Source organism: Convolutriloba macropyga, chromosome 8 (genome assembly GCF_964194025.1).
Source record: "Convolutriloba macropyga chromosome 8, txConMacr16.3, whole genome shotgun sequence".
NCBI classification, from domain to species: Eukaryota; Metazoa; Xenacoelomorpha; order Acoela; family Convolutidae; genus Convolutriloba; species Convolutriloba macropyga.
Genome location: NC_134475.1, coordinates 48,251,973 through 48,264,072, shown reverse-complemented (window position 1 = coordinate 48,264,072; position 12,100 = coordinate 48,251,973). Strand labels below are relative to the sequence as shown.

At 35.6% G+C, this 12,100-nt stretch overlaps 1 protein-coding gene across 5 annotated transcripts in view; it reads left to right on the top strand.

The window, feature by feature from the left end:
• LOC142344777 (uncharacterized) overlaps positions 1–9,422 on the top strand; it is a 123,118-nt gene extending 113,696 nt beyond the window's left edge. For all 5 annotated transcript variants that reach the window (XM_075396707.1, XM_075396706.1, XM_075396703.1 and 2 more), the window contains exons 14-18: positions 2,956–3,078; positions 3,544–3,702; positions 4,162–4,259; positions 4,421–4,684; positions 8,647–9,422. In XM_075396707.1, the coding sequence (XP_075252822.1) occupies positions 2,956–3,078; positions 3,544–3,702; positions 4,162–4,259; positions 4,421–4,684; positions 8,647–8,995 (993 nt within the window). In that variant the 3' untranslated portion in view covers positions 8,996–9,422. The remainder of the gene's footprint in view (positions 1–2,955; positions 3,079–3,543; positions 3,703–4,161; positions 4,260–4,420; positions 4,685–8,646) is intronic.
• The last annotated feature ends 2,678 nt before the right edge of the window (positions 9,423–12,100 follow it).

Genomic DNA, 12,100 nt, shown 5'->3' with positions numbered 1-12,100 from the left:
TCTAGTTGTTTGTTTTGTCAATGAAAATTCTTTGAATTGTGCGTCAGGACTTTTCCTGCTATATTTTTTTAAGATCTGTTCACACATTTTCATGATTTTTGAAGTCAAATTGGAGTAGTGATTTTGGTCACGCCGAAACAGGAAGTGGAGCGAAAAAGCGAGTGGCTTTGCGGCGTGAAATTTTTTCGCTCTAATTTTAAAGTAGAGTGAGAAAACGGTGTTTGAATAAAAATTGGCTTTCTCTCTAGTGGTTTTTTGTTCACATGCGGCAAATTCACTTTGATTTTTACTGTTTTTTTGATCATTTTTTTCTAAATGGTTTTCCGCATCCAGTCATAAGTCCTTCTAGGCCTAGTTTTTTGTTTAAACCAAATTTCGATTTCTCGCTAGTGGTTTTTTGTTCACATGCGGCATTTTGACATTGATTTTGTTTTTTTTTAATTCTTTTTATGATTTTTTTTAGAAATGGTTTTCCCAATTCACTCATCCGTTCTGGGTCTAGTTGTTTGTTTTGTCAATGAAAATTCTTTGAATTGTGCGTCAGGACTTTTCCTGCTATATTTTTTTAAGATCTGTTCACACATTTTCATGATTTTTGAAGTCAAATTGGAGTAGTGATTTTGGTCACGCCGAAACAGGAAGTGGAGCGAAAAAGCGAGTGGCTTTGCGGCGTGAAATTTTTTCGCTCTAATTTTAAAGAAGAGTGAGAAAACGGTGTTTGAATAAAAATTGGCTTTCTCTCTAGTGGTTTTTTGTTCACATGCGGCAAATTCACTTTGATTTTTACTGTTTTTTGATCATTTTTTTCTAAATGGTTTTCCCCATCCATTCATAAGTCATTCTAGGCCTAGTTTTTTGTTTAAACCAAATTTCGATTTCTCGCTAGTGGTTTTTTGTTCACATGCGGCATTTTGACATTGATTTTGTTTTTTTAATTCTTTTTATGATTTTTTTAGAAATGGTTTTCCCAATTCACTCATCCGTTCTGGGTCTAGTTGTTTGTTTTGTCAATGAAAATTCTTTGAATTGTGCGTCAGGACTTTTCCTGCTATATTTTTTTAAGATCTGTTCACACATTTTCATGATTTTTGAAGTCAAATTGGAGTAGTGATTTTGGTCACGCCGAAACAGGAAGTGGAGCGAAAAAGCGAGTGGCTTTGCGGCGTGAAATTTTTTCGCTCTAATTTTAAAGTAGAGTGAGAAAACGGTGTTTGAATAAAAATTGGCTTTCTCTCTAGTGGTTTTTTGTTCACATGCGGCAAATTCACTTTGATTTTTACTGTTTTTTTTGATCATTTTTTTCTAAATGGTTTTCCGCATCCAGTCATAAGTCCTTCTAGGCCTAGTTTTTTGTTTAAACCAAATTTCGATTTCTCGCTAGTGGTTTTTTGTTCACATGCGGCATTTTGACATTGATTTTGTTTTTTTTTAATTCTTTTTATGATTTTTTTTAGAAATGGTTTTCCCAATTCACTCATAATCTGTTCTGGGTCTAGTTGTTTGTTTTGTCAATGAAAATTCTTTGAATTGTGCGTCAGGACTTTTCCTGCTATATTTTTTAAAGATCTGTTCACATATTTTCATGATTTTTGAAGTCAAGTTGTGGTGATTTTGGTCACGCCCAAACAGGAAGTGGAGCGAAAAAGCGAGTGGTTTTTCGGCGTGAAATTTTTTCGCTCTATTGTTAAAGTAGATTGAGAAAACGGTGTTTGAACAAACATTCGCTTTCTCGTTAGTGGTTTTTTGTTCGTGGCAATTTCACTTTGAGTTTTACTGTTTTTTCCCTTTTTTGGATCGTTTTTTTTCTAAATGATTTTCCCAACCCATTCATAGTTCATTTTAGGCATAGTTATGTTAATCAAGTTTTCATTTCTCGCTAGTGATTTTTTGTACATATGCGGCATTTTTATATTGATTTTGTTTTTTAATCTGATTTTTTTGGAAATGAGTTTCCCAATTCCCTCATAGTCCGTTCTAAGTCTAGTTTTTTGTTTAGTCAATAGAAATTCTTTGAATTGTACGTCAGGACTTGTCCTGCTATGCTTTTAATTCACTTTACCTTTTGATCACGTTTTTCGTTTTACAGAAGTCACGATTCTCACGTTTGACTTCTGACTTACTTCACTCTTTGTTTCAACTGAATGGGTTTTGAATTCTTTCAAGCATTGAATTGTGTAATTTAGTGAATACGGTCAATGTCAAAAGAGCAAAATCAAAAGAAACGGGATAAACCGATAAAGCCCGGTCATTAAGTCTTTTTGAATTAGGTTATCAAAGTTCACTAGAACGATTGCTAGCTGATAGTGGTATTAAGCTTAGTACTCTTCAGTTTAGAAGCTGAAATAAGTGCAGGTTTAGAATCTAACAGAATGAAACTGCACATTGAATTAGAACACTTTTTGAAACTTTTTGTGCGTCTAGCGCGTCAACGGCGGCTATTTTCGGGCAATCTGCCGGCTATATTTATCATTGTAATCTATTTGCTAGAAAAAACCCCTTTCACTCCCAAAATTTTAGCATCTCGAATAAAGGTGAACTCTTGAGATATTTAGTTTTTATATAAGATATATTTCCGTGCGGCAAAATTTTATAGATGATTAATGATTTTTATTGTAACCTGCCCAAGCAACTCATCGATTATTTTATTTACTCAGAACCTTCCCGCCCCACAAATGAGAAAAATGGAAATCTGATGAAACTAAAAAGCATGTCCTTTTGCTTCAAGACACCCACAAACAAGTTTTGAAATATCGAAAGTCTGCTGTGCAATTTTATACTGCCGGAAGTTAATAAAATCTTCGGATTGTGCTCAATGCGTGTTTCTTCTTGGATAAACTAAACTCTGTAGAAGTGACTTCGAAATTCTGGATCTGAAACCAGTACGCGGTTCTCGAATAACTTCCGAAGTTCTCAATGACCTGGGTCAAAATGATTCTATAGTTTGTGTTTGTACAGGAACAGATATCTGAGCTGGAACAGAAGAACAGTGGACTGGCTAGGAAGTTGATGGAGTTGGAGAGATACATCGAGCAGAGTGGCAATCTAGATGAAGATCAGTGGAAGAAGGGGTTCTTTGAAGTAAGCAGCCTCTTAATTTGAAACTAACCACAAGATTAATTGCATTATGTAGTTACATTGGCATTGCCTTGAAACTCGATCCTTCGTCTCTTAGATACCTCAATTAGGATAATAAAGTTATTAGATTTGGTTAGACTCCATTGTTAGTTCATTTTTCATTACTGGCATCTGAAAAGTATCGGGGATTCTATGCATGAATTTTTTTTTCGGAAAGCGAATCTTGGTTTGTGGAATTAGTGTTAAGAAATCTATACTCAATATTCAATTTCTTGTATTTTTTAATTTTTTATTGGATAAGGGACTTTGAATTCTAAATTTTAGTACGAGAGTCGGGCCTTTTAATTATAAAGCTGGAGTCATCAGAAAGTGGAGAATCGTTTATAAACCAGAAATTGCGGGACAGTGTTTCCAAAAAAATTCATGATAAGGATAAGCAATAGCTCAAACATGCTTGTGTTTTTTTAGCCGGAAGCGGATGGGCGTCCTAGAACAAAATCAGTTCCCGATATGGAAGTGGGACCTGAGTTGATGCCACAGGAGTTGGAGTCCCTCAGGTGTGTCCTGGAGATGAGGGACGAGGAAATCCATCGCCTGAGAAGAGAGATGAATGATGCAAATGCTCTGGTATTTCATCATCATCATTTTTAATTGCTAATTGATGACGTGAAAACGATAGCTTTTCATCTTCGTATCTTGGGGAAAATTGAAATTCCAAAAAATGCGACTTAGATTTCCGCTCATCTATCGTTTTGCAGCACTAAAAACAAACAATCGTTAAGTACCGATGGGCTTGATTATTAGAAAACTGTGAAATTTAGTTGCTGCTTTCAATCATTCAAAAAAGGGTAGTTCTTAATAAGCACAGGGCCAAATTATTTTGCCCCTTCACTCTAAAGTTCTGTCGTGTGAAATCGCACAATTTCGTTTGCAATTAGAAATGACAGCAAAAAACCCAGGCTAGCAAAGAGTTCCTTGCCTCATTACACAAGGTTGCAACAATAATGATATATCTGAAAGCGCACAACTCTTTCTTAAATTCACAAAGGAAAAAATAAATCCTCTATGGATGAGAATTTGTTTCAGAGAGAAACTTTGATCCAGAAAGAGGATGAGCTTCAGAGCTGTCGTCTGCAGGTCGAGAGTTTACAGGCATCACTCGAAATGAAAGGAGAAATGGAAAAGTGAGCCACTTCTTTAGAATAGTTTACTTTTTTTACTTTTCACAAGCATGGGTGTTTTTCTTAAACTCCCGCGTAATTGTCTATTTGTTCTTCTTTCTGAAGGACGTTGTGACGATGTTAAAATAATAAAAACTGAGTTAACAGTTTTTATTGCGTACTAGGGAACTGCGTGTTCAGTGCAATGAACAAGCATTCAAGCTAAAACAGGAGAAGAAACAGCGCAAACACCTCACAGCAGACAATGAACGACTCACATACCAGATGAGAGATATGGAGATAGTGGTGCAGGGATTCCTAGACAGGGAAGCATCAGGGGAGGGACCAGAGGGTGAAGGTGGCCGGACGGAGCACCTCAGAGCTTCCAGTTTGCCTTCTTCTGGTGTCAGTGGATTTGCAAATGGACGACCGGCATCTCTCTCTGTAAAGTAAGTCTATCCAGCCATTTGATTGATGCTGCTAGTGGTATTTCAAATTCTTTTGTTTTAAAAAAATTGCCGGAAAATTACCTGAAAGAAAAGCATATTTCGAGAATGAGTGAAGTTCCAGTAAACTGGAAAAAACTGCCTAACATAGTGAATAATTTGGCGATCAATTTTCAGGACGAACGGGCATTTGAAGTTTCACCTTTTCAATTAAAAGAATGGGTCAAAGAAGCAAGAAATGAAGAAAGCAATTCTTCATAAAACAAGGAGGCTCGGTAATGTGCGTTCGCACATAATGTTCCGACCCCGCTCATCCACATTTTGATTTAATTGTCTACAGACGAGGAAGATAAGACTTTCAAAAATTCACATATCGTTCAACAAACAACTAAGTGAAAAATATGATGCTGGGTTAGGGGGCCAATGAGACTTGCCATTAATGAGGCTACTGGACAAGACTATAATAAAAATCAAATAATTGCAATTAATAGTTGCAATCAAAACAGGATGTCCGTATTTTTTTTTGAAAAAAACACTCCATAATAAATTGAAAATGGAATCAGATAAAACCTGAACTGAAAAAATTAACCTGTACTTCATTATATAAGATATGAGACTCGGTAACGGGTCGAAAAAGACAAACAAAAAGGACAAAGTTCAAACACACGCTTTAAGTTTTGAAAACTACAAATTGATTGAAACCAGTACATATCAACTCAGCTCATTATGAAGGTTAATTTATTAATAGCCGCGAAGCGATAGCGGCTATTGTTTGGGACATTGTGGTTTTTTAAAATTCCTCGTCTCCATCAATGATTCTTGCGACCTGGCTTCTTGGAATTGACTTCAGTGACTCCTACTGCTTTGCAGTTAAAGTTTGTGCACGTGACGTCATTTCTGTTTTTATGTCAATTGCGTGACTTACCTCACTCAAAAAAATGACTTATGAACTCACTTATAGAGCTTTACATTTTAATAACATCTAGTTATATGCCCTAATTCTTGAGTAATAATCTGGAGTTTATGATTTCAAATATCAATTTTGAAAAAGCTTTTTTAGGGCTTTTTCCTTATAGACCGTATGTGTCGTAAAATTGAGTCCGAATCTAACCCAAAAAGTCTAGTGGTCTATCTTATTCCTTTTGTTGTTTCAATTCATGTAAGACCACACGCGGCGATTTTCTGGCAATCTGCCGGCTATGTTACCTCATAGGAATCAATGGAGACCTGTAATTATCCGTAATATGTCACACGACTACAAAAAGAACGGCAAAAACGAAAAAAATCAACTAATTTTAATCAGAAAGCAGTGTCGCAACCGTTAAAACTATAAGCTATTCATGATGAACATTAAATATCTTGAATTGCGCATTATTCCAACGCCAATTGAGCCAACCCGTTAGTGCGATAATGCGGCAAGGAAACAAAAACACAGCAATGGGAAAATATTCAAAACTGACTTTTTTCTTAAGAGTGCCAAAGCGTAGAATCCATTAGTTGGATATATAGCCTTTGGAATTTGGCCGCTAGAATGAGAATGTCTCCTGTCGCTACAGCAATCAAGCAAAAAATTAACAGAAATAATTCAAGTGATCAAGCTCAAAAAGCCACTTTGATTTTTTAGAAAATGTTTTTGAAAATTCAAGGCGTGAGCTTTCACTTAGATCAAAACAGATTAACTTAGAACTGTACAGCAGCAAGCCAGTGGATTTTTTATAGTGATCTCAAATCATAAGACGACAAAAAATAAAAAATCTGGACAGAACACAATATTTCTTAAAAATTTATCGAAACCAGTGTTGAAGTGATTAAAACTTTATACGACATTGAAAAGCGTTGAAAGCTGACAACCATTAATAACGAATTGAATTTTTTGCTCGGTTGTACCTTGACTCCAATTACGTCTTCTTTGTATATTTTCTTTGTCAGAAAGTCAACAAAGAACCACAAATATTGACATGTATTGAAAACTCACAAAATTCGTATCTAAACACATTTCTAAGCTCTAAAAACAGCAGTCAAAATATAACCAACAGCAAAAATGTGTCTTGCAGCCACAGAAACGTTATGAGTTCTGTCACTAATCTGACTAATTTACTTGTTGACGACAATGAGACCAAAATTTGGGAAGTGCCAAAATGTTTTCGAAGTGTTATTTGAAAATCATTAAAACCGTTAGCGATAATTTGAAATCAGTAAATAGAATTCTTTAAACATCCATAGAAGCAAATAAGCTTTTTGATTGTCAAGTAACAACAAAAAGAACGACAATTAGAGGGAAAAAGATCAGGTTATTTTTTTCATGAACGGTTTTGCAACGTTTATAGTACAAACTATTCACTGAAATCTTGATAGTTTTTTTGCGCATTCTTTCGATACTAGTTGATGTTTTGTTAATGTGGTATTTCGGAAGGGGAGAAGATAACAACCTCAAATACAGGCAAAAATGCAAAAATTACAATTTAGTGAAAAAATTTCAAATTTTGTTAATTTTTTTAAGAAAGCCAAAAGACCAATATTTAAAAATAAAGCCCTTAAACTATTCCATTTACTTCACTCACCGTATATATTGAGACTAAGCTACGTATGGACAGAAGAAAGATAAAAAAATAGGCGAACTTCAAATTTTCACAGACAATTTATTAAGAAAAATGTTTAATTCCTAACAAGTATTACATAACTGAAAGCCTTGTAGGGGTTATTGTATATTTCATAATGAACCCAATTTGATTTTGTCAATAAGACGAAGTCATGAGGCTTCAAAAAGAATGACAAATGAAAGCAAAACAAGAAATTAATTAAAAATTACGAAAACACATTGTCAGAGCCATAAAAAACTTAGATTTTCTCTGAAGACTGAATATACTTTTATTTGGCCACAGTTTTTTTGTAATTGGGCTCTGTTATTGATTAAGCCTTGATTCGAAATCATTGTAGTCAGTAAATAAGAAAAATGTGACAATATTTTCAAAAAGGCCGCGCTCAAATATAATCCGAATAGTTATTATTTATAAGAATCCAAGATGAGTCCAAAACTAGCACTGTTTTTGCTGCTCGTTTAACATAAACAATTATTTTTTACTTGTGTTTGCGAAGAAGATCAAATAGAAAAAAAATTCTTAACTAAAAATAAGTGACACATTTTGTAAGTTATTGTTTTGAAAATTTGGCAAAATTCTAGTTCCAGAGGACTCCTATAGAAAGCAGAAGAACTAACAGTTTTTTCGGACTTATCAAAGATTGTGACAGCAGATGTTAGGTCTTTACTTCTGGCATAATTAGTATAAAAAGTATTTGGAGCTATTTCATTTAAAAATATCCCTATTTCGAAAGTAGCATAACTATCAACCAAAGGACCCGGTTAAAACAAATCGGCGAGCCTCCTGTCTGCTTAAAACCAACAGCATATTTTCAGAAATTCCGTAAATTTCGGCAAAATTGAGGAAAATCTGATCAAAAATACGGAAAATGTGAAAAAAAAATCGGAATTTCCCTTACTATTCACAAAACTTTAATAACTCCCTTTAAAAAACCAAAATAAAAGAAATCATTTTAATTCCACATTCTACGCTGGGCGGGTTTTTTTTATTATACCAGTCTCAACTCTCTGCGATGAGTATATCGATCGGCCAAAATTGACGAAAAAAAACAAACCGATTTGAGTATATAGTTCCTCCCACCACAAGTGGGTCGCAACAAAAATGAAAGAACGTAAATTTTGATTTAGAACTTAGAAGCAGAAATAATCAAACTTTGAAGTATCAATTTGGTCACAGATATATGGTTTGAATGTTGAACAATGTGCAGCAAAATCACCGAATTATAAAACTTTCGAGACGATTTCTTAACTGAGTTTTGGATAAAATGGAGCTTCATGGAACATCATATTGGCGTATTTTGTAAGGCCTAAATCGAAGAACAACGAAGTGTTTAACAGTTAGTCAAGTTGTTTAATTTCATTTCAGCAAAATGAACCAGACATTCACCGGTCCAATTGCCTCCACCTCCCCAAGTAGTAAAGAGAACAGTAATTATCACCAGACGAAGAGCTTTTCATCGCCTCAGGATGACACTTCGACCTCTATCACGTCACCCGAAACGGAATGCATTTCACACCCCAAGTCTAAATCTCACCGCACAAAATCAGACAGTAGTTCCTTAAAAAGCTCTACAGATAATTCCCTAGACAGGTCTAACCCTATAACCAGCAATGTCTCCTCGCCCAGTAGCTGCGGAAGTGAAAGTAACTCACAACCGAGAGACTCGTCCAAAACAAAACGACAGAAATCATTAGCGTTTACGGTGCCCTTTTAAACTACAGTGCAAAGATTACTTTAGAAATCAATTTTTTGACTTAGTCAAGGTACATTTATTCTTGCTCAAAACGAAGCGTCCCTTTTAACAGTTATTTTATGTTCAAGTTTGAAAACGGCATTGTCTAAATTAAAATTTTGAATTTATCTGAGTAGCTCAGTCAATTAGGTTACTATTCGAATTTGTTTAAATTTTAATGGGATATGAGAATTATAAAATTTTAATTGTCTTTCTGACTAAATTGATAATTGAAGAATTATTGGAAGTGTTTCTAAATTTCTGATTTATGCGGTCAGTTGTTGTTGTCGACTCTGGTGCTACTCTAGCTGTAATTGTCACTTATAACTTGAGGAGGACATTTGTTCATTTTAATTTGTGACTCTCAATACCACTAGGAGCCTTCTAGCAATTCACGTCTTTTGCAGTACTTTTTTCTAAGGTTTCCAATTAAATCCCCCCGGCGTGATGGAAAATTTCATAATCATGATTAAGGAAATGCGTGAACAATATAACACTGAAAAGGATGCTTATATTTCATGGTTTTGAATGGAAACAGTACCGTTGAGGGATATAGCATGCTAAAACAAGGCTTAGCTAACTCCGCAGTTGGCTGATTTGTCTTCCCATGCATGGCCACTTGATATGGTCAAGTTTCAGCCCAATCAAATATCATCGAGAGTGATAAATCACGGCAACAACGTAGAAAGAAAACGCAAATATGCTACATCAAAATGATCCAAATGTATGAGCTAAAGAGGACAACCATAGCCATCGCTGATAGAATGATTGTTCCCGATTCTAGTAGTTTACGTAATTCCTGACATAAATCTGGGTTTTAGTCGGGTCGTATGAATAAGTGCATTCTTGAAGTCTTTTTTAAAAGAAAACAATGTAAGAGGGAGTTGTCTTTTTAACAACGCTCAAGAGGAGTGTTTGATGCCACTCTTCTTGAAGGCTCCCAAGAGTCGTCAAAGAGATGTATTCTTTATATTATGAAGTTCACTACTCCGGAGCCCTTTCTAATCGTTAACTTTGACGAAGTTTACTTGAAATGAGAAATGCCATTTGTGAAGATAAGTTATGCTAACACACGCAGAACAAAAGTGAAGAGAGCAAACATAAAAATTGTTTACTTTCGTCGTAGGTTTTATTGAGCAAGCCAGAATAGTGACGGTGAAAATAAAAATTGCTTTGATAGCGGGAACCCCTATTAACGAGATTTATTCGGACAATATTATGTTTTGGGAAAAAAATTTTGGCATTCTTTCAATGCTCAAAAAATTTACTGGTGGCGTGTCATTTCTGATGGCTCGCGAGCATAGTTTGCAGGAGTTATTGGGTCCTGTTAATTTTAACAAATTGATGATTGTATTTTTTGTCTGAATTTTTTCCTGGCGCTCAGAATATAGAGTATTAGTCTCCGTATGTAAGATTCCACGAAAACGGTTAGGCTGAAGAATTGCAGCGTGTGAAGGGCCATCTGGTAGTTTTGCCTGCCCCTTTTTCTATCCTCCAAAAACATGTGCTTTTTGACCCTAACGTTTGAGCTAAACTCCCTTTTTTGTTTATTTCCGAGTTCTTGATTGAAGAAAGTGATCCATAGCTATTTTCGATTGGAAACAATGCACGACCTGTCATTTTTAACAATTATTTAAAGAAAGTTAGGTTTAAATCTTTTCTGGTTGATTGGGGAAAATTACCATTTTCTGATGCTGTTCTCTTCACCTTGCGCTCTAACTCGCGCTCTTCTTCTAGTAGTTGATTTGTTTCGAGTTCCTTTATTTGCATTTCCAGCTCCAGCTTTCTTTGCTCAAACATTGCCCGTTCTAGTCGCAACTTTGTCTCGAGTAAACCGTCAAATTTCATAGTCCGTGCGTCGCGCCCTTGCTTTGCTGAAGGTGTTTCCGAAAAATCTGCGCTATCGTGATCGCCTGCTGTTGCTCTGTTTTGTACCGTTTGCGCAACTGGTTCGTCCGTTGCAAAGTTGTTGCTCTCGTTGTCGTTTTAGTTGTTTTTCTCTGCTTGAATCATTCTGCTTTGCTCTGCATTCATTGTTGGATGCGCGTTTTTGCTTGTGTATACAAGCAAATGATGATCCAAACTTGTTTTGCATGTTCCCTTGCTTGTTTTAGTTGATCTAACAAGTTGTGTAGGGTGGAAGCTTTTTTCGAAGCTCGTTTTTCTTGAGTTTCTTCATCTAGATGGCGAAGAGTCTATTGGTAGAGCACCTTTCGTTTGTTGGGTTCATCTGAATCGTCGATTATTTGGTATCCAAGCCCTGGTTTAGTGTTAACTTCTTGCACTGAATCATGAAACTTGTAGTGGATTTGGGCCGGCTATTATTGTACAGGTACTGTACTGAATCTGTTCATTAAGCTTGAAACTCCTTGTTGCTGTTCGCTTTTGCTTGGCTTAATGCCTCTAAACAGGTTGCGCTTTTCGAGTTGCCTCGCTGGGGTTTCGCTGTTGATTCGCTCGATTTTTGTTGGTTGCTGCCTTGGGCACTCTCTTCATCAGATTGAACAGCAGTTTGCCTTCTAGGTGCAGTCGGGGTTGTGGACGAAATGGAACGTCTGCGATTCGTTCAAAGACAAGGAAAATTTTACACCGCCCATTTCGTTTCAGCGGTCTCAAATCTGTCCGTTATTCCTTTTTTTTAATTAAATTTTGCAGTTAATGTTGGCAGTTTACGTTTTTGCAGTTATCTTTGCGGTGAACTGTATTATCCGCAATTCTGTAGGTTACCGTTGCAGTACTTGATAATCAATTTGTCCTCAGAAGTAATTGCTTAACTTTGATGTTTAACATTTTGTTTCGCTCAGAAATACAAAAAATTTCAAATGGAAACAATCAAATTTGTGTAGTTTTAAGTTGTTACTCAGTTTATGAGTCGAAACTGTAAAACTGGCAATGAACAAGTTGGTCACTAAATCAATAGGTAGCTATAGACCTGTTCTGGCGTTCTAGTTAGTCTTCTTCATAAAAGAGAGATCAGATTATAACTCAAATTTGAATATTCCAGTATATTTCAATAATTATTTTTGTTTCTCAACTTATTTCAATTAACAAACAATATCAAAACTATGATAGGTTTCATTCAAACCA